The 21,538-nt window shown below is 36.5% G+C and overlaps 1 protein-coding gene across 1 annotated transcript in view; it reads left to right on the top strand.

Moving 5' to 3' along the window:
• Nucleotides 1–441: 441 nt before the first annotated feature.
• The window catches only part of scn8ab (sodium channel, voltage gated, type VIII, alpha subunit b), a 53,758-nt gene continuing 32,661 nt past the window's right edge, over nucleotides 442–21,538 (top strand). The window contains exons 1-7 of the mRNA XM_067373630.1: nucleotides 442–577; nucleotides 5,326–5,410; nucleotides 6,337–6,674; nucleotides 12,046–12,164; nucleotides 12,600–12,689; nucleotides 14,025–14,153; nucleotides 17,746–17,837. Coding sequence (XP_067229731.1) covers nucleotides 6,393–6,674; nucleotides 12,046–12,164; nucleotides 12,600–12,689; nucleotides 14,025–14,153; nucleotides 17,746–17,837 — 712 coding nt within the window. The 5' untranslated portion in view covers nucleotides 442–577; nucleotides 5,326–5,410; nucleotides 6,337–6,392. The remainder of the gene's footprint in view (nucleotides 578–5,325; nucleotides 5,411–6,336; nucleotides 6,675–12,045; nucleotides 12,165–12,599; nucleotides 12,690–14,024; nucleotides 14,154–17,745; nucleotides 17,838–21,538) is intronic.

Genomic DNA, 21,538 nt, shown 5'->3' with positions numbered 1-21,538 from the left:
ATCAGTTCCATATGATGATAAATGCATATTGTGTGTATTCTTTAATGCTCTATAGAACTGATCTTCTTTTCTAATTTTGAAAAAAAAAAAAAAAAAAAAAAAACGAATTAAAAAGGTACATAGTGTGCATTTGGTAGGAAAATATGAAGGCCATTAAATCCTTGTGTTCTTTAAAATAAAATTAATCATTTTTTAAAATGAAGTAACTGCTCTTATTTAACTGTGTGAATTCCATTTGAGGCAATTCGACAATTGTTGAGACAGAAACTAGGAGATTAGATGAATTTTACAGAGAAGTGGTAAATATAATTAGACTCACATAACAGTGATTGATATCCCCTTTTAGCGCTGTTTCGCTTACGTTGCAGCGTTCCCTCCGTCAGTACGGAAGTCGGAAGTAGGGTACTTGTAGACGCTCCCTAACAATTTGCTGAGAGTCATCAATTATGCAGGCTAGCCGTACGCACTGGGAAGGAAGATAGCGGCAACAATATGGCGACATCCGCAGTTTCTCCTGGGTCTTTTAAACATCCTTAGACACGCAAGATCTACATGGATCGCTCTTAATGCGGAAAAAGTAAGTAGACTTTCTCTTGTCTACAGCGCAAGTGTCGTGTTTTTTTCAGGTGTTTATAGCCCGTTCTGAGCGTGTCTCATACCTGGACTCATCTGCCGCAGAGCGGTCTCTCGCGCTCAGCATCTTTTCTGCTCACAGATGTGAATAGGCTTGCTGCAGGAAACGCAGGGAAACGCCAATTAACACGCCAGGCACTGCTTAACAGCTGTAGTGCTGGTCAAACAGAGGCTGTGCAAAGGGAAAAAGTCTGACTGAGGTAAATGAGGGTGTTGGCCTGGCGCTGGAAACATAACATTAGTCTGTGTGTCTGTGTCGAAATGTAGAACATACGCATACCATGGGACAGGCAAGTAAGACCGCCGCAAACTTTATTGCATGGGAATATTGTGCGGACAGACTGACGCAAGACGCAGTATTCAGCATTCAGATGACATTTATGACAGTATTTTGCAACGTAACATGTCAAAATCACTAATGTGGCAGTTTTTAGTCCCCCTGCGCCTGCATCCCCCCTCCCTTCGAGTCACCCTCGCCATACTTCATTGGGCTGGACTCTCTAGAATCGGTGCGTTTACGGTTTTGCCGTTAAAAACAGCGACTTCCACCCTCGTTTTCTCACTCACTTCTCCCTAAAGCGTTAGCGGCTTGATGTGCCCGACCGTTTGCGCGGTTGCGGGTTAAATCACAGATAGGACGGTCTGACTGCACGGGTGTGGTGCTGGAGCGGACAGGAGTCCCAAATGTTCTTGAAGTGTTCAGACGAGAATGAAATCGGAACCTATTGAGATAGAAACTCGAGACGTGTGAAACATTGCAGGCACGACTGTCTGAGACGTCAGTGGCGTTGAGATTTAGATGTTTTACAGATTGATTCGCTGGCTCGTGCCTTCGCACGAGCTCCCTTCAGCTCCACTGCAGTATTTCAGTCGAGAGAGTGGGGCCCACGCGTGTATGTCCAGATACCATAATTACCGCAAACAAACTTGGGCATACTAAACTGTAAATCCCATAACATATAGCGCATTCAGACGCGCAAAGCTCGTTTGGAGGAGACATTGCATAATACATGTGTGAGGGGCCAACAGGGGCGGAACTATGAATCAACTGAATTGTTTTTTACGAACGCAAATGCTTTGTAAATTATATTTTGCTTTGAAATGACGAGGACCGTTCCCCTGAATAAGATGTTTGTTAGCTACTGTTGGCGTAACCAAACAAATGTGACAAAGGTAAAAATGAGATAAATTTAGTCAAGCAAGGAAATATTTGTGTGTATGTGTGTTGCAATATAAAAGAGCGAGTTATAGTCAGATTTTAAGGCTTTTATTCCCCACGCGGGATAGGCCGGCGAGGTTCGTCCTCGTGACAGCTGTGCTGCTCCCCTCCCCTCGATGTACAGTGCCAGGGGCCGAACATTCACTTTCCATATCATTTAGTTGAAGACATCAAATACGGAAAAGTCGCTTTAGTCGGGATGTTTCATCATGGCTTGAGGCAGCAGATGTGATTGTTTCCCCCATCATCTAACCTAGTGGACAATCGTGAGCTCGCGCTGAGCGGTGCTGAACGGACAGCACCGCTAAGAACCTGCCTTCGACGGCATCCAGAAGGCATTGGATTTGTGTCTGCTTTCTAAATACAAACGACACTTATTCTTGCCTGATAAGGAATACCTTTTGCGATGGTACCGGAACGTACATTTTACCAGCTATGAGAGTAGGCAATGACTTGGCTTGAAGGCACGTAAGTAGCCTATAACCTGTCGAATGGCATCGGTTATTTTGGGTTTAACGTGTAGGTGTTTAACTTGGGGCAATAGGAAAGTGGAGGGCGTACCATTAAACAGCATAATTTTTCTGTAGCCAGTGCCTGCAAAACACCGTAATCTATATGGAAGAGAATGCAGGAGTTTTGTTAAGGTCATTGTGTGTATTGTCAGGGCCTGTCTATCTGATGTATCACCTTGAGCTGAGGCGTCTCTACACTATCCCAGGAAGGAGACTTGGAGGTTGGACACAGTCCGCTTGTAACTTAAAACGCACATCATTTAAATTGTCTAAACAGTCCATTAAAAAAAAAAAAAAACTACTTTGTTGCTGTACCTAATGCATCTATGGCAAGCTGTTTTAACAATTATTCATTAACTTTTATCTATTTTTATGTTTCTAATACTATTTTTGTAATACTTAGGCTACATTCACACTATCAGTCCAAATCCGATTATATGTGTATCCGATTGGAATCTGATCTAAAATTATCAACTGTCCACATTGTGTATCGCAGTTGTTCAGATCCGATTTGTGTGTCCATACCGCTCTTTTGTTTTCCGGGATGTCTGCATTGGTTTCTATGGCAGTGACGTTGCGTTGGTGGGTATATGCCAAAAAACAACAACCGCAACATGGAGGGGATTGCATTTTGTATTGCAAAGTTTGCAATACAGATGTTGTCTTATTTACAACATGACAACGTGTAGCTGCCAAGCTGGACTACTGCATCTTCTGTAGCAGTGGCAGAAACGTAGGAGACTGGTAGTGTGGCTTCATTCTGTACTGTCGTCTCCACCGGTTTCAACGCATGTCTCCATTATATTGTAATTTTCTACTCATCTGGCACTTTGTAACAACACAACCTTGTTTCTGTAGCGACTTTCAGCATGTTTTCGTCTGACGTTTATGTTTTACGTGGCATGAGAAAGTCACATAAACCTCGCAAAATCCAATCAGAACAGTCAGACTGGAATGGATTTCCAGAAATGTGATTTGAAACCACATATGAATGAAGCTTGAAACAGATTAGAAAAAACTAAATTGCTAAATAACTAAACGTCGGATTTGATGTGATTTTTTTTTTTTTTTTTTTTTGCTGTTCACACTTGCTAAATCTAATCGGATTTCAATCGGATATGCACAAGAATCGGATTTCGACTGACAGTCTGAACATAGCCTTAGTACATTTACTTAGTAAATTAAGAGTGAGTGGTACAATAGAATTTTGCTTCTAACTATTCATTATATACTAGTAGTTATTCTATTCTTTCTTGTAACTAAGACATAATTTCTACTTCCTAATGAATAGTAAAACTGGTACCAGCAATAATAAGAATACATAGATGGAAGTGAATACTTGATTTCTAAACCAAGATGTAGCAAAGAAATTAGTACTAGTATGTATTGTCTATTAACAAACAAGTACTAGTATCTAATGAATACTGAATAATGACAAAATTAAATGCTACTCAAAGTTGTATTGCTTAATAGTAATTTAAATATTAATATTAATATAAATGATGCTAGTTTAAATGAATAAATGTTAAAATGACTTGCCATATGGCTTCCTGATCAACAACAGACCTATGTTTTAATGATGATAAAGTCACCCATCATAAAGAGCAATGTCACGTGACCGTGGGCACTTCACTATTGATTTGGCCGGTGCTGACTTAACTGAATCAGTTTTTGGTGTATAAATAATTAACAGTCTGTGTCATTAAGGATATAGAAAACAGGGATTCAGCATTGGACATAAACAATCCCACGAAAAGACAAGTGATTAGACAATGGTTTGTGTAGGCTTTTGGGTTTAATATATTTGAAAGTGAATGTGAAAGAATGTCAGAAGCTGTTATCGCATCATACAGCACTTACATTAGTTAAGATATGCGGATGTGTGGAGGTGATGGTCTGCAAACATGCAGCTTCATTAATCAATTGAAGAGGGCATTATGGCAACGGTGGTTATGTGCGTTTATACAAAGAGTCTCTCATAATTGTTTTCTTATATTTGCTTGTCTAATTAATTTACTAGAAAAGGTTAAATGTACTAGAAAGGACCGTAAACGCAAGTCAGCTTTGCAGTACACAATGCATGTAAAGGGACATTCTGGAAAAGGAATAGCCCAGTTTTGTGGATCCTGAGGGACTAGGCTGGGACTGACTCTGCGACACACCTGGAACACAGGAGAATGTGATTAAGTACTACTTATGTCATTTAGAGTTTTTCCTGCACATTTGTGATAAATCTCTTTGAATTGGATTCTCCGACAAAGCTCTACGGTGGAAGTAAATTTGTTAACCTGCAATAGAACTGCTGAAGCAAGTTTAGTGGGCAAATTCCTCAGCATGTCATGAGTGCAACTGTGACTAATTCGGGTTGATTGGAGTAAAGAGTTGGATGTGCAATGTTGTTTTTGTTGCAACTGTGTTTAAAAACAAATGACTGATTACTTGAATGTTACTTGCACCAAATCAGCATATTAGAATGATTTCTGAAAGATCATGCAACATTGAAGACTGGAGAAATAGCTGCTGAAATTGAAATTCAAGTTTAAATTACATTTTAAAATAGATTAAAATAAAATGGCATTTTTTGAACTTCTTTCAAAAACATTAAAATATATATGTGTGTGTGTGCATAGATAGATAGATTTTATACACTGCTATATACGTTTACATACTTAAACGTAAAACAATGTAAAAGGCAATTTTTTATCTATTAATAAGTACATTCTGAAATTGAGACAAAGGGAGGTACCACTTTGGACACAGTTAATCTCAAAATATCGGCTGATTAATTAGTCTGGTCAATATATTAGTTCTGACACCGCTCCAAACATAAATGGCAAAGGGGCACAGTTAATTTTGTTGTATTTATCATCAGTATTCTCAGTCCTAAAGTGTTTTTATGACAGCCTGTATTGACAAAACCTTACAGTGTTGTTGTTGTTGTTGTTGTTTTGTATTCTTTAGGAAGTTCAGTCAGAAACTGGATCCTGTGCTGGAGATTCGTAGTCAAGTCGCTAACAGTCAAATGCATCTTTGCAATAGAAATCAAGTAAGATACACTATCAGGTGAAATAGTTCCTGTAAGAACATAATACATCACAAATGTGACATGACAAGTATGACTTGACATTAATGTTGCCTTTGAATTTGTTAAGACTGCAAAACATCCTGCAAATGAGATTATGGACTAAAGCAAATGTTTGCATGATGAGATAAACCCTGCACAGAATTCTCAGTTTTATATTATCTGAGAAGAAAAACCACAACAGCCAGAAAGTGTTTAATCTGCAGAGTGTGTCTAACGTTTAACCTTAGTATTAAATAAGTGGGGAGCTTGTGATATGTGATCCACAAACACCTGATTAAATGTGGAGATTTCTATCTGAACAAGGACATTACATAATAAATCAGGAAGGGGCAGATTAAATATGTCTGAATTGATTGAATATTTAATATGGTGTTGTTTGGAACAGACTTGATGACATCATGGACTGGAATATTAGATAGATAATCCAGGTCATCACAGAGGGTTGATAAGGGCAGTAATGCAGTTATGACCTTAGCCTCTAATGTACAGTCTCTTGTTCTCTCTCTCTCTCTCTTGTGCACACACACACACACACATTCAGGTTGAGCCTCCAGTGCTGCAGCGCATTTGGTATTATTCTGCTTGGTCATCTACTTCTTAATGGATGTAATGAATGTGTGTGTGTGTTTGTGTGTGTGAGTATAAGAGTGAGAAAAAGAGAAGAGGGAGAGCTGCAAAAGAGGATGACCAATAACACAGGCCACTGAAATCAAATCACACAAACATAATAGAAATGTTTTTTACGTTTGTTTTGTTTGTGTGTGATTATTTGCCTTGTTTAACTTTTATGACTTTTGAACTTACTGTATTTTAATTCCTGTTATTTTTCTTTCCTCGTTCCCTTTCTGCATCTGTCTGGGTGCCTCCCTCTCCCCTCCTTTTCCTAGAGCTGGCTGTCCTGAATGGCTTCTAAATAAAGAGGACTCTGCTGCAGGATGACAATATGGCTGCGCAGCTGCTTGCACCTCCAGGCCCCGATAGCTTCAAGAAGTTCACCCCAGAGTCTTTGGCCAACATTGAGAAGCGCATCGCTGAGGAAAAGAAAAAGAAACCTGTTAAGCCCAGATCTGACAGCAGTCACCGTGATGACGATGACGACAACAAACCGAAGCCAAACACTGACCTGGAAGCGGGGAAGAGCGTGCCCTTTATTTACGGGGACGTCCCCTCCCAAATGCTGGCGGTGCCCCTGGAGGACTTGGACCCCTTCTATATGAACAAGAAAGTGAGTGAACTTTGAGCCCATATCATCCCTGTTAAAACTCATCCTACATTAAGAAGTGTTCAGAACGCTTCGCTCTCCGGCATCTGAAAGAACCAGATTGGTTGGTGGTGGAAATGTTTGGAGATGAATGAATGAAACTAATGTTTTATACTTTTTAAATTTGGATGAATTAACAGATGAGATGAGATAGTAACAAATAAGAATATTGATTTACAAATTTCTAAAAACAAAACAAAACACTGAAAATGTGGTTAGTAAAGATATTTGTTGAGATTGATTTGTTGAAATTCAGATTTCTCAGCAAAGGTGATTCACAGCTAACAGTTCGCAATATAGTTTTCTTTTCTGTATTTTAGGATATTTTAGGATGCAAGTTAAAGGGGCTATATGTAGAATGAACTGAGTGAACTGCAGCCAGCAACTTATTGCTTGTGCTCATGCACACATAACATACAAGAGACTGAATGTGATGATTGTGATTCAATATACTCACAGCAGAGTTCTTTTTCATTTTTTGCTTAGAAGTAAAAAGAAGTTGAAAATACTTTTGCAGTGATATACAGTGAACGAATATCCTGACGCCATCCACGCTGCTAAGAACGATGTTTAGATGAATATATAAAATATATGCTGTGCTCTTTTCTCTCAATAACAAAATAAACACACAACAAAAATGACAGAAGTGAGAAAACAGCAGTTAAGAAAGCATCTGATCAGAGCTATGTGGATATGTTTGCACCAGCTCTGCAATTCACTGGCAACATGTCCCTTAATCCCTTTTCTTTGTATAAAATTTCAATGTATTTCATGTGTCATTGAACAGAAGAAAGGGTCTCAGGAGCCAGCATAACCGTCACATACTTTTGATTTTCCTAGCAAAAACGTCCCAAGTCCTTCACATAAAAATATAGACCTTTACATTCTTTCATAGACAACCTAGGAAGTCGGGGGAAAGTCTCTTTTTTTAAGCTTAGTTTTAAGCTGTTCACACATTGGCAATAAAAATGCAATTAACACATGTCAGTAGGGTGTGTGGCTTTAACAAAGCTTGGTAAATTATGATCTTCCAGTGTCAGAATGTACTATATAAATCTTGAATTTAAGGCAATGATACTTTTCATGTGTACAAATATTATTTTTCTATATTATTCCAAATCATCAGACAGAGCTGGAATTGAGTGTTTATTTTATAGTTGAATTATTTATTTTTATTTATTTTACTGTAGGTGACAGTCAAAATTCAAAATGTCAAAAGTCAAAATAAAATACAGTAAAATGTAAAAAATAATCAGATAATTTTTCACTAAATAATTTTTTTATGCACCAATTTAAAAATGCAAGGTAATAAATAGCAATATTTATATATGGTATATTTTTTACTAAAATGTAAACATGCCAAATTCCACATTTATGACAGGTTATGGAAAAAAAGTTTATGTTTAATTTTTGAATCAGTTAATTTAAACGGGCCGTTTGAACTAATTATTTTTTAATTATTTTTTTTATTATTTGTAAAGCATTTACACACATTCCTATATATATATATATATATATATATATATTTTTTTTTTTTTTATATCTGGGCAATATGTGAACTATATGAATACATGTGTGAATGCTTTAACAAATAATTAAAAAAAAAAAAAAAAATCCTTATGTCTGTTCTCATGTTTATTTAGTAAGATTTTTTTCAGTGACTTCTTAAACCCTCAACCTTAGTATAGTCTGTGTATGTTCATGGGTAAAGAAGTGGTGCAACCACATCAGCACCTCCTTGTTGGCACACTAGAGGTGTGTGTTACATAACTGAGCACAGTGTAGCATGTGTTATACAGTGGGAGTTGAGGAGATTTTTTTAAGAGCAAAAATTAGTAGAGGAAACAGAACTGGTCTTGTCTGCCTTTTCATTATCTTTTGCACACTTTACCTATATCCAACTTCCATTAACAGGGATCTTGTGAATTGTTGCCAGCATGTTCTATCCAACATATTACGTCCCCTTAGGCAGTGGTATGTTTTTGTGTGAGGGGGTTATAACTGCAGCAGCTGTGGTACACCCCATGCATTATGGGGAAGGGTTAAAGTGAATAAAGAGACGAGAGGAATGCAAGGAAGAAGTGCAGAGTTGCAGTTCTACTGGTCCCTTGAGAAGTGGGGTGAAAGAGCCATTCAGAAATGTCATGGGCGTATAAACCTACAGGAAGCCCTGTAGTCACATGTGTTTGTTAGTTTGTTTGTATGTATGTGATTGAGGGAAATGGGATGCAGTTTTCTGACGGCAGTTATTCACCAGCTGTGTGTGAGGATTTGAGCTTTGGGAAGAGAAGTAAAAAAGAGATATGTCTTAATAGATAGATGCTTAAATGGATGATTTATGACTTTGATAAGCAATTATATCTTGTTTATAGCACGTTTTGTATCTACATTCTTCCCCTATTTTTTAATTTTATTACTAGAAAGATGAATGATTATATTTTGTTTATACCAATTATTTTATTTTAGATAAGTAAATAGTTTAATGGATTGTTTAATATTGATTACGATGATTAGATTTTGTTTATACCATATTTTGCATCTATATTATTACCCCATTTTCTAAAATTTTTTTTAAATTACTTTTATCTTTACCTTGTTTCTTTATTTTTCAATTCGATCGATTTCTTGTATTTCTTTATTTTCTTGTATTTCTTTATATTTCTTTATTCTTTATTAATCTTTATCCTTATTTGGCAATACTGCATGTTATCAGTTACACCATTACAACTTTATTCACTCTCTGGATGGATTGATAGATCTTGATGCATCTTGAAAGTTGTAAATAAAGATTGAGAAGTGTCGGTTAGCATTTGGATGGGGGTGTTGGTCATTTGAGTCCTTACAGTAAGTGCATTCAGTGATGTCGAGTAGATCGGATGTACTTGGAGTTAAGTGCAACAGTGATGCTATATCCAGTTTTTCCACTATTACCCCCCCCCCCCCCCCCTTTCCCTCTCTCCCTCCTTCATCCTCCTCCCCCGCAGCAGTTCCCTCAGCTCTTGTCCACATCTTCATGTCTCTTCTCTGTAGATGATGAAATTTTCAGTAGCTTTGCAGCATATCACTTAGGCTGTCAGAAGAAAAGACCAATAGGCTGCATTGTGTGTGTGTGCAGGTCTTGACATAAGGGTGTGATCACATGTATGTGACCTTTGAGCTTCATATTTTCATAGCATGTTTTGGTTTTGGTCATATGCATCCACATTATCATCTGTAAAAGTGTGATCTTGCAAAATATCTGGCCTTTTATAGACACAAGGGCAAAGGGTTGAAGTCACAGTTGGCGCTATACTAGTGTTATGATCATGGATTATTTGGCTAGAACTGTTAAGGTTATATGTGTTGCTTGATTGTTCGATGCTTACTGTGAAATTAAAATGGAAATCATGTGCTGGTCACACTCATTTTAACATTGTGATAAATATGATGCTCATAGATATGAAGATTAGAAAAAGGCTGTTGGATTTTTAGGCCATGATACTGCTGCTATGTCCTCAGCGAAGAGTGCAGCATTGTGAGAGTGGGAGCTCCCGCCAGCGGAGGAAGCCCACAGTCTGTCGCAGTGTGTGTGTGTATGTGTGTGTGTGAGAGAGAGAGAGACTCTGGGGAAACCAGTGCTCAGTATTCAGTAACACATGGAGTCTTCTGGGCGGTTCACAGTTTTTGCTAGTGTGACAGTCTTTGGGATCCTGTGCCTCAAAATGACAGCTGTCTTCAGAAGGGCGACACAGCGTTTTCTGTCTGACATACGTTATCGTTTAAATGATGATTTTGTTAAGCAGTACTTTTGTTAAGTAGTATTTGACATGATTAAATGCTCAGACAGACAGACAAATCCAGTGAATAAAAGGAGATGAGAAATAGAGCGAGATAGGGATACTCTGAGTTGAGGGTGCTCATTTTGTCCTCCTTCACACAACTGTCTATTTTTAATCTAATTAGATTTCAGGAAGATTCTCATCCACTCGTCTCTGTGGTGTTTCCTAGTGTGTGTGTGTGTGTGTGTGTGTGTGTGTGTGTGTGTGTGTGTGGTTCAGGTATACCCTACGTTACGGGGACAAAATGTCCCCACAAAGATGGCAATATCCAACACTTTTTGGTCCCCATGAGGAAAACAGCTTAAATTATATTAAGTGATGTTTTTTGAAAATTTAAAAATGCAGAAAGTTTTCTGTGATGGTAGGTTTAGGGTTGGGGGACATAATATACAGTTTGTACAGTATGAAAATCATTATGTTTATGGAATGTCCCCATAAAACATGGAAACCCAACGTGTATGTGACTGTAGTTGTGTTTTGTGTGACATAAAAAGACTATTTTGTATGTTTATCGCAGGGTTAAAGAAATATTGTCTTAATTAGTATTTTGTCTTGTTTTACAAAACATCCTTAAAACAAGAGATGAAATTTATTTGAAGAAAAATTGCATAGGATATTAAGACTTTTCCAATAATATATCTCATTAAGTTTATTTTTATAAAATAAAATAAAAAACATCTTAATAATAACTAAATCTATATTGAGGTTCATGCTTAAAACAAGAAAACATCTAATAAATAATTAAATATAATTAATAAAAAATATTTGATTTGTAAATCTAACATTATGTAAAAACACAAATTTACTTATTTGACATGAAGTCTGTATATGTGTGTGTGTGTTTGTGTACACTTGGAAGGACATGGATTCATGTGGTTTCAGTGATGAGGATTTGGATATAGGTTCTCTGTCTCTTTTTTTCTTACATTATGTAGGATCAAAGGAGCTTTGCAGGGCTTTTGACCCACCTTCCTTCCTTCCCTCCCTCCCTCCCCCCTCCTTCTCGCTTTTTTCCGTGTCCCACACACACTATCTGGAGTCAGCACTTCTGCTTCTGATGGATCGCAGTGTTAGCGGTTAGCATTAGCGTTAGTATTACAGTCTGAGTTCCTGTAAGAGGTCCATCTCTTTGCCAGAGCTCACTGCGGTTGTCTTAGCCCCATTCGTGTAAATAAATCTCTAGTTGGGTTTTAATAGGCTTGATTTAGAAATGGCCTTTAACCTGAATGTAATTCAGAATTAATGTGATGTATTTTATTATTTTTTAGTTTATTTTGTAAAAATGTTATGTGAGTGTATTAAGATATTTTATACATTTTGCAAGTTTTTTTTTTTAATGCAGCTGGATAAAGTCAAAGTTCTTGTCATGTTAACCTGTCATATATGTTGTTTATTGCAATTTCTCATCTTGGGCATCTTTCTTTTTGTGAATTATTGTGCTCTTTCACCATAAAGACTGACATATGTAGCTAATATCTCTTCCTCTCTTTTTCTCCCCTTCCTCTTTTTCTCCCCAGACCTTTATAGTGCTTAACAAAGGAAAAACTATCTTCCGTTTCAGTGCCACGCCCTCGTTATATATCATTAGTCCTTTTAACCTATTCAGGCGAATAGCAATTAAAATTTTGATACACTCATATCCTTTTCAGTGCTCCAAACATTGTCCATGTTATGATTGTGCTTTCTACTCTGTGCTTAGTCTGTCTAAGATCTGCATACAATGCTTTATTGGATTTATAGGTTTTGTCATTTACACCCTATATTCTGGATCACAGTACATGGTTTAACTATTTCACTTAAATGTTACTTAGAAAAAGAGTACCAAATGGAAAGTCATTGTGCTGTGATACCGACAGTGATTTTAAAGGCCATTAATCATATGGAGGCTAACAACATACTACTTCCTCATGGAAAGTAGTTATTGCCTATCTCTACAACCAACAACTGACCTCTGACCCCAGAGTTTGCTACATAATATCAGATTTTGTATTGATTTCTCTTTTCCATCATAGTTCTGATATATAATCAATATTTATGACATCACCTCAGGATTTCCTTAACTACTTCTTACAGTTTTCAGCATGATCATCATGTGTACGATTTTGACAAATTGTGTCTTCATGACATTCAGCAATCCTCCAGAATGGTCCAAACAAGTAGAGTAAGTATTCTATTCTATTCTATTCTATTCTATTCTATTCTATTCTATTCTATTCTATTCTATTCTAGGGATGGGCATTTTTGTCATTTTTGTTTTTATTTTGAGTACTGATAGATTTAAAAACTAGTACTCATCTCAAATAACCCAATTATAATCAATAATGTTGGGCATTGCTGTTTGAGCTGACACTGAAGAGTTAATGAAAATGAACACTGGTAAACTGAAGTGCTTTGCTAGCAGGTTAATAAACTCAACCTAACGCATCCTATATGAGAGATATATACAACATTAAAAATAATATTACAACTTTCATCTGCACAAAAGGATGCGAATGCACACATGAACTTGACCATGCTTGTCTGAATCTGTAACTCCAGTTGTGGATGCACTCTTCCCATAACAACAACGCTGAAACGCTGGCAACTAAAGCACAAAGAATATACAACATTCTATTACAATAGTGTTCTCATTATAATGTTGGCACTGCACATCTTGCATTTTACTGTATTTTCATGATCAAAGTGATTCCAGGCATCACTGCACACTTTCAGAACCATAGCCAGTCTGGACTGCATGCTGTCCTACTACTAACCTATCAGACCTCAGGTCCTGCCCAAAATGCCCCAATCAGAAAAAAAGAAATATATTTTTTTAAAGTCACAGTCATCGTTTTCATGCTCGATCGTCACTGTCACGTCTGAGTACTGGAATACTCGTGCACATCCCTATTCTATTCTATTCTATTCTATTCTATTCTATTCTATTCTATTCTATTCTATTCTATTCTATTCTATTCTATTCTAATCTAAGTTATAGCAGAAACGGTTAGAATCATAAATTTAAACTCCAAACCAGCAACCACTTCAAAGTGAGTACTTGAAAAGCAGGGCTTATATTGTTAGCCGAGTGACAGGCTAATGACTGGCTAGGAGGGAGAAAATACTGAAGACAGTGTGAGCTCCACTTGGAAATTTGGCCAGTCCTAAAAATTGCTGGGTCTATTTTTGGGGTAACTGGGGGTGATGGAGTTTTGTGGGAGTTCTTAACCATTGGTAAGCTCGGTTCCAAAACCTAGTAAGCTGCCTTCTTAATTATATTGCCTCTTAAGACACTAAAAGGTTAAATTCTAAAAATCAGCATGTGCCTTTTGTGCTGTAGCCAATACCATAATGCATTGCATCATGTGCAGTAAAAAATTGTCTGTGAGAGTGAGAGAAATATTAATTATAAACAAAACTATATTTCATTTAATAATGAAAATGATCAGTTTGACTTTAAATTGTAAGCATGCAGTTAATCTATATGCATTCATTCATTATTTTTGCACTCTGTCAGATACACCTTCACAGGAATCTACACTTTTGAGTCACTCACAAAAATTGTGGCTCGAGGTTTCTGTATAGATGACTTCACCTTCCTCAGAGACCCATGGAACTGGCTGGATTTCATGGTCATCTCTATGGCGTAAGTATAATTCAAACATTATTGAAATATTTCGATAATGCACTTAAAATCCTTTTTTACATGCAGTGATTACAGGTGCATAACACTCTTGTGTGCAACATTGACTTTAAGGCTGTAGCAGCTTTGTTTGGTTCCATTCAAGGAATATATGGTAATATTAATTAGTAAAATTATTAAAAAATAAAAAAAACATAACAGCTTCAGCATTCCATCCTTTTACTCTTTGCATCTATTTAAACTGATTGTATAGGGCAGTTTTTGACCTATTTAGTTTTCAATAACTGTTCTTTAAAATGACAGGGGGCGACTTAGATTAATTGTCCTCTAAACCATCAGGAAGCAATGGTGAGAAGAAGTAAGGTACACATGTGACTGGGGCTGCGTTCCACTCCACTTTTAGACATGCACTCGCGAACTTTTCTAAGCACTTCCCCTCAGGGGAATCCCTGCTGCCATTTTGAAGTGCGTTCCACTTCCTGAAGTGGACAAGGGAAGTTTATATGGATAGACCCTTGCTCCCTCGATTTTGACCATAACACACAATGCAACACGATTATGATGTCACCACATATCGCGTTTAATTTACCCCACCACAAACAACTCTATGATATATGAATTATATTTTAAACATTTAAAACACACATATAAACATATAGAATGCTGTATTAAACAATTTTGTAAGGGGAAAAAATAAATAATAAATCAGCTCCATTGCGGATTTCAAGTGATCAAGGGCTTAGGACGTTCCAGTTCAGCCCATTTCAAAGGTTCCGCCAGAAGTGGGCACTCATGCAACGTAAGCAATGACGTACATCCGAGTCAACGAGACTGAGGGAAGTTAGCGAGGGAAGGGCATTTAAAAAACAAACTGGAACGCAGCCTATGTTTGTTTTTATTACACTTCACCAAACCAATGCTGCAAAAGAACCAAAGAATCATGTAAAACCCAGTAAAACTTGAGATTGTTACTTGTGACATTATAACAATATATATGGATTTGAGAAAATATGTATATGTAAAAACAAAATTAAACATTAATCTCTTATATATTTTCTAATTTCATTAAACATTTTCATTTAATTTCATGAACATTTTTAATAAACACGGACCTTTATTTTCATCAAAAAGGCTTATTTCTGCTATTGTAATCTCGTTTTGGAAATGTAAGCAATTCATTTAGACAAGCGAAAACTGGGTTATCCTGTAAGATGGCAGTACAGACATACCTGCTCGGCCAGAATTGCCTCAAACTTGTGCGACTTCGGAAGTTACAAAAAATACCGTGCACACAGCCACATGAAATGGGGTCTCCCCTTCGCTCTCAAGTATAAACCAGACTTAAGAAGCGTGAATGTTCTGACAGAGACAGTGACAATGGTAGTTTTGCACAGTAGAGGTCTGAGAACAGTTTGAAATTGAATGATTAATCAATACCATGACCTTCATTTAGGTCATAGGATGACTTTTGAGCCTTGATGTCATGCTTGCACAAAAGAGTGTGTGTGTGTGTGTGTGTGGTCGTATGTGAGAGAGACAGAGGCTCTTGTGTCCTGCCTCTCATAGGTGGTGTTTGGGAGTTCAGTGCTCAAATATGACAATGTCTGTGCTCATACCTCTGTGTATGTGTGTACATATATACTGTATCATAACTCTCTCTCTTTCTGAACTTTAATTCGTCTGTCCATCACTCCTTTTCTCTCCATATCTGCATTCATCCATTTCTCTGGAGGGCAGTCATTTTCATCTTATAAAGACAACCCTTGCCCCCAAAAAAGTTAAATTCTTAAATTGAGAATATGGTAAAATAACTACATGTGAACAAGCTCTTTCCCCTTGGAATAGAGAATGAGAATATGTTTGTGTTTTCCAGGTCATTAATTCCATATGACATGTTGTGAGAATCTGTTTGCCTATAATATTGTTCATATTTGATTGCTTTTACTTTGACAGTAAAGAAATGTTCTGGGTTCAATAGAAGTTAAGCTCTATGGACAGTATCTGTGACATGCTGTCAGTTACCACAGAAAATAATTTCAAGTTAAATATGTAAAAAAAAAACAAAGAAAAACTGTGTATACAGTAATGCTATTACAAGTCTATGGAGCAAGGCATTACACTGGAATAAATGCCACAAGATTTAAATCGTTAGGCTGGGATCACATCGTGTCTAAATTACTGTAATTACGAGATAGCAACTCTAAGATTGTAATTGGAGCCGTTCAAGTCCTTGACTTTAGAAATAATTGGTTTCTAAGGCAATGCTCATAATGTCATGGAACCATATGTGGCATTGCAAATAATTTAATCGTTTCACTAATCCATCTCTATATGTAATAATTAAGTTTTTTTTCTGTTTTAAAAGAAGTCTCTTGTGCCGAACAAGGTTGTGTTTTTTTGTTGTTGTGGTTGTTGTTGTCAAAATACAGTAAAAACAGTAATATTTTGAAATATTATTGCAACTTAAAATAACCATTTTCTGTAAAATATATTTTAAAATATTAAATTTATTCCTGTGAAGGCAAAGCTGAATTTTTAGCAGCCATTACTCCAGTCTTGATTGTCACATGATCCATCAGAAATCATTCTGATATGCTGATTTGGTGCTCAGTTATTATCTCTTATTATCGGTGCAAAATTATTATTAATTGTTCTTATTATCAATGTTAAAAACAGTTTTTGCTGCTTAACATTTTTGTGAAAACCGTGATTTTTTTTTTTTTTTTTGAGTTCAGTGAACAATAGAAAAACTTTTTACTGTCACATTTCTTACCCCAACATTGATAATATTTTTATTTTTTTATTTTTGAGCACGAAATCAGCATATTTGAATGATTTCTGAAGGATCATGTGACTTTAAATACTGGAGTAATTTTACAAAATTTTTCCTAAAATAAATGCAGCCATGGTTTGCATAATAGGCTTCTTTCAAAAATGTTAATAAATCTTAATTTTTCATTTTATTTTTGCATGAAAGTCAAGTGAAGTGAGAGATCTTTCAGAGTTTCCGACCTGCAATTGCAAGTTCAATGAAAATGTGAATGTTTAGGGTTAGTGCCTAGTCTGAAACTAATTCTGAGATGAAACATGGAACCTGAAACATTGATTTTATGTGATATATATTTTTTTTTACTATACTTAATTTATCTTGTGAATCATCATATTCCCTCACTGCTTTTTCATTCTGTATCACCTCTGCTCCTCTCCATCCTCTCAATCTCTTCTCTCTCTTTGGTAACTTTGTTGCGATCCATTCTGCAGGTATATTACAGAGTTTGTAAACCTAGGCAATGTGTCAGCTCTGCGCACATTCAGGGTGCTGAGGGCTTTGAAAACTGTTGCTGTGATCCCAGGTAAGTCCAGCATCAATCAGGGCCAACAGAGGGCGCCGCTCGCTGTCTCTCTTTTCACACTCCTGTCTCTTCCTTCCTCCTCCGCTCGTTTCTCTCTCTTCTCCCGTTAGACAGGCTTTGCGTGATGTCTTCCTCCCAGTTCAGTGGTGGTGCTGGTGGTAGTGGTGTGCCGTACGTGTTGTGGTGTTGTGTGTGTGTTGTGTCATGGTGTTTGTTCTGTGTGTGATCCTCCCTTGTTGCAGATATGTAACAGAGTTTGTGGACCTCGGGAATGTGTCAGCCCTGAGAACCTTCAGGGTTCTACGAGCTCTCAAAACTATTTCTGTCATACCAGGTGAGAACGCGTTTAAACACGAAGGCTGAGCTGCTTCCCACGCCGATGCAAACTATTATTATTACCAGTATTACTATTACTGTTATTATTTTTCTTAGTTTTTTTTTCTTGACTTGCTGTACTTTTTCTAGAGGATGCTGCAGGAAGAATTCTTTCATTTATGTTCAATTTATGTTTTAATACCCAAACGATCAAAAATGGTAGCGATACATTTTTGATAGGCTTTGCAGTCTGCAGTCAAATCAGTGTTGGCGGGAAAATCACGACCATCCAGTAATCTGGGAATAAAAGGTCTTTATTTATCAAAAACTGCATTTATGTCAACAGTGACATGTTGACAAAATGTCAGCTGTTATGATGAAAAGTAGTGGGAAAACCTGAAATATGCATCTTGCCCTGCTGGAAAATCCATTTTAAGGACCTAGCTGTGGTTTGTAATATGGTAACTGGTTTAGGTGCACTAACAGATGGTGGGGACCTAACTGGCTTCGTATACCTTTCTTCAAGGGCCCTTCTGGTCCAAGATGTCCGACCAGATCAGTTTAAGAAACTTGGACCAGTTAATGGCCAGTTTGGAAGCCAGGTACCATGTTTCAAACCACTTTAAGATTTAACTGGATTTTCCAGTTGGGAGATCACATTTCCTGTTTTGCAGTTTATACTCTTAAAAATAAAGGTTCTTTATTGGGATCTATGGTTCCATGAAGAACCTTTAATGTTTCTATTGCACATTTCTATTTTTCATAGTGGTAAAAGGTTATTTAGGTAATTAAAATGTTATTCACACTAAGAAGAAAATGCACACTAAAAGGTTCTTTGGGGAACCCAAAATGGTTCTTCTATGGTATAACTGTGAAAACTCCCTTTTGGAACCTTTATTTTTAAGAGTGCCTCTAGTATTGTACATGTAGACACAGAATGCAGTTCTTATTACTTACCCAACCCATGTTAAAAATGGTAATTAACTATGTAAAAGAAAAAAAAAAAAACTTAAGATTGCTGCCCTTTGTTGTATATTCAAAATGTACAGCCTCGGAGTTTAACACAGCATAGGCCAGATGTCTTTTCTTTGTTGTGTTGAGTTTTAGTTAAAGGACCCTTAGCAGACAATGTAAAACTCAACATAATGACATCTTAAAGGCATAGCAACATTTATATGTGCATTTCATCCTAGTCTGTCTTTTGATGAACATCTCATCAGAGTTTGTTCAAAAAAGCTGATGTGATGTGTCATGAAGCAAAGGTTTATGGGTAGTGCACTCACTGAGACTGCCAAGCCTAGTTTGACACATTTCTGCTGCATGATGCTTTCGAAGACACCTGCTTTTGTAGTTTGTCTTTCTTTTATTCTGTTTTTGTATTTTTTTAAACGAGTGGCTTTCCTCAAATTTCTGCATCCTTTACACACATGTAGATTTCTATATTTTTTACCTAATTTTTTTTTTTTGGTAAAATTACTGTTTTGTAACTCCCTCCCTATTCTTATTTTGAAGAACTCGGAGTGGAAAGTAAAACAGAGACATCAGAAGATGTAAGAAGGACTGTTTGTATGCACGTATTGTTGCAGGAAGGCGAAAGATCAGGATTAACCTACTAGTTTTCATTTGCAGATTTTGTGAAAGACACACACAATCACACTCAGCTACGGTAAACACACTCACATTGTTGTAGACCCCACATGTGAGTATTTAGATTAGAGAATGACTTCTTTATTAACCTGGTTTCTCTCAGCTAAGAGATTAGCTGAGAAATGAAGACGGGGTTATACATTCTCTGGAAAGAATGATTGGTTAAACAGACATTGACACCATGATGATAAAGCAAAGATGATGATGTTGCTGCCTTCAGCCTTGGCGTTTAAATGACCTGCATGCCCTTCCTCCCCTTGCCTGTCCTCTCCTCTTCTTCTCTCTGTGTTTGCTCTCTGCATACTGTTTGTATGGCGCCGCTCTCTTCAAGCAGTGTCCATTTTGCTGATATGTGTTGAATATTGTATGTGTGTTTAAAGAGTATTCCTTGTGTCTCTTCAAGGTCCCTACACAGCCTGTTCTTAGTAAAGTGCTTATGGGAAAACTGTAAATGTGAACTTTTTGGAAATCTTTTTTAGCATTAGCATCTACAGCAATCCTGTTCATTATATTGGCTACCACTTTTTTTTTAATGAAAGGCCTTCTATACATAAGAAGCATTAAAGAGCATATCAATGTGCGCACCAAATTTTTGCAAGCCTTTTTTCAGTGAGATTGAGTAAAATATCCCATAGACCCACCCTGAAGGAATGGCTGAGCCATATCTACAGCATGAACCTGAGTATCGTAAAGACTGGCAACAACTACCCAGAACCTCCTAGCGATGCACTGGTAACCTCCTAGAACTTTTGTTTTTGTGCTCAAGATCTTCACAAATCTTCTCACACGGTTTTTGAAACATGAATGATACATTATGTGTCATGTGAGTAATGTGACTTATTAAGGATAAGTACTAATACTTATCTCAACTTCTCTTCTCTTCACTTGCCAGACCAAAATGAGGAATGACATTTTATTTTTTTTCAGCTGACATAATGAACTGGTATAATTTCTTGTATTAAAGTACACCAAATCAGTGTCTTATACATAAATTCAAATGGTTAACTGATAGCAAAATGTACATACTTCTATTCATGGAGATAGACACAGTTTGTGTGCATCTACCGTGAGGAGACGGGAGACTCTTTAAACTGCCTGTTCAGTGTAAATCATGGTTTTATATGAATAAAACACACAATTATTTCTCACGATATATATGTGTGTGTGTGTGTGTGTGTATGTGTGAAAGAAAGTTAAGGAAACCATCTGATTATGTGAAGCTGAAGTAAGATTCATATATGTTAACATACACCACTGCCATTCAAAAATGTGGGGACAGTAAGATTTATTTATTTATTTATTGAAAGAAATGAAATGAGAAAGGAAAGAGTTTATTCAGCAAGGATGCATTAAATTATCAAAAGTGACTATGAAGACTTTTATGCAAACATTTTGTTTTTTAAATAAATGCTGTTCTTTTGAATTTTCTATTCATCAAAGAATCCTGAAAAAATAAAATTAATCAGCACAACTGTTTTAACATTGATGATTATAATAAGAAATGTTTCTTGAGCACCAAATCAGCATATTAGAATGATTTCTGAAGAATCATGTGACACTGAAGACTGGAGTAATGATGCTGAAAATTCAGCTTTGCATCACAGGAATAAAAACTTTTTAGAATACATTAAAATAGAAAACAGTTATTTCACCATTTTAGTGTTTTACTGTATTTTTCAATAAATAGATGCAGCCTTGGTGACATAAGAGACTTCTTTCAAAAAAATCTTTCGGACCCCAAACTTTTGAACGGAAGTGTATGTTGGATAAGTGAATGATTTTATTAAATATTTTATTAGTGAAAACAGCATAAAATGTGAATTTATATTGTGGGACTTAATAGGAGAAATTTATATCACAGAGTATGACATGTAAGTGTGTCAATCAAGATTTTTTTTGTATTTATGTATGTTTTTGTTTGTTTCAGTAACAGTATATAAGTGTAAAATGTGTATTATACATGTAAATATTCTGTGTGTGTGTTCTCATAAGATTTTTTTAAAGGTTAACATAGTGTGTGTGTGTTTTTGTGCAGGTATGAGCATTATCACATAAAAGCATTTGTAGCAGACT

The sequence above is a fragment of the Chanodichthys erythropterus genome, chromosome 21 (genome assembly GCF_024489055.1).
Source record: "Chanodichthys erythropterus isolate Z2021 chromosome 21, ASM2448905v1, whole genome shotgun sequence".
In the NCBI taxonomy this organism is placed as follows: Eukaryota; Metazoa; Chordata; class Actinopteri; order Cypriniformes; family Xenocyprididae; genus Chanodichthys; species Chanodichthys erythropterus.
Note: the sequence above shows the minus strand (reverse complement) of the source record. Positions and strands in the feature narration are given on the sequence as shown.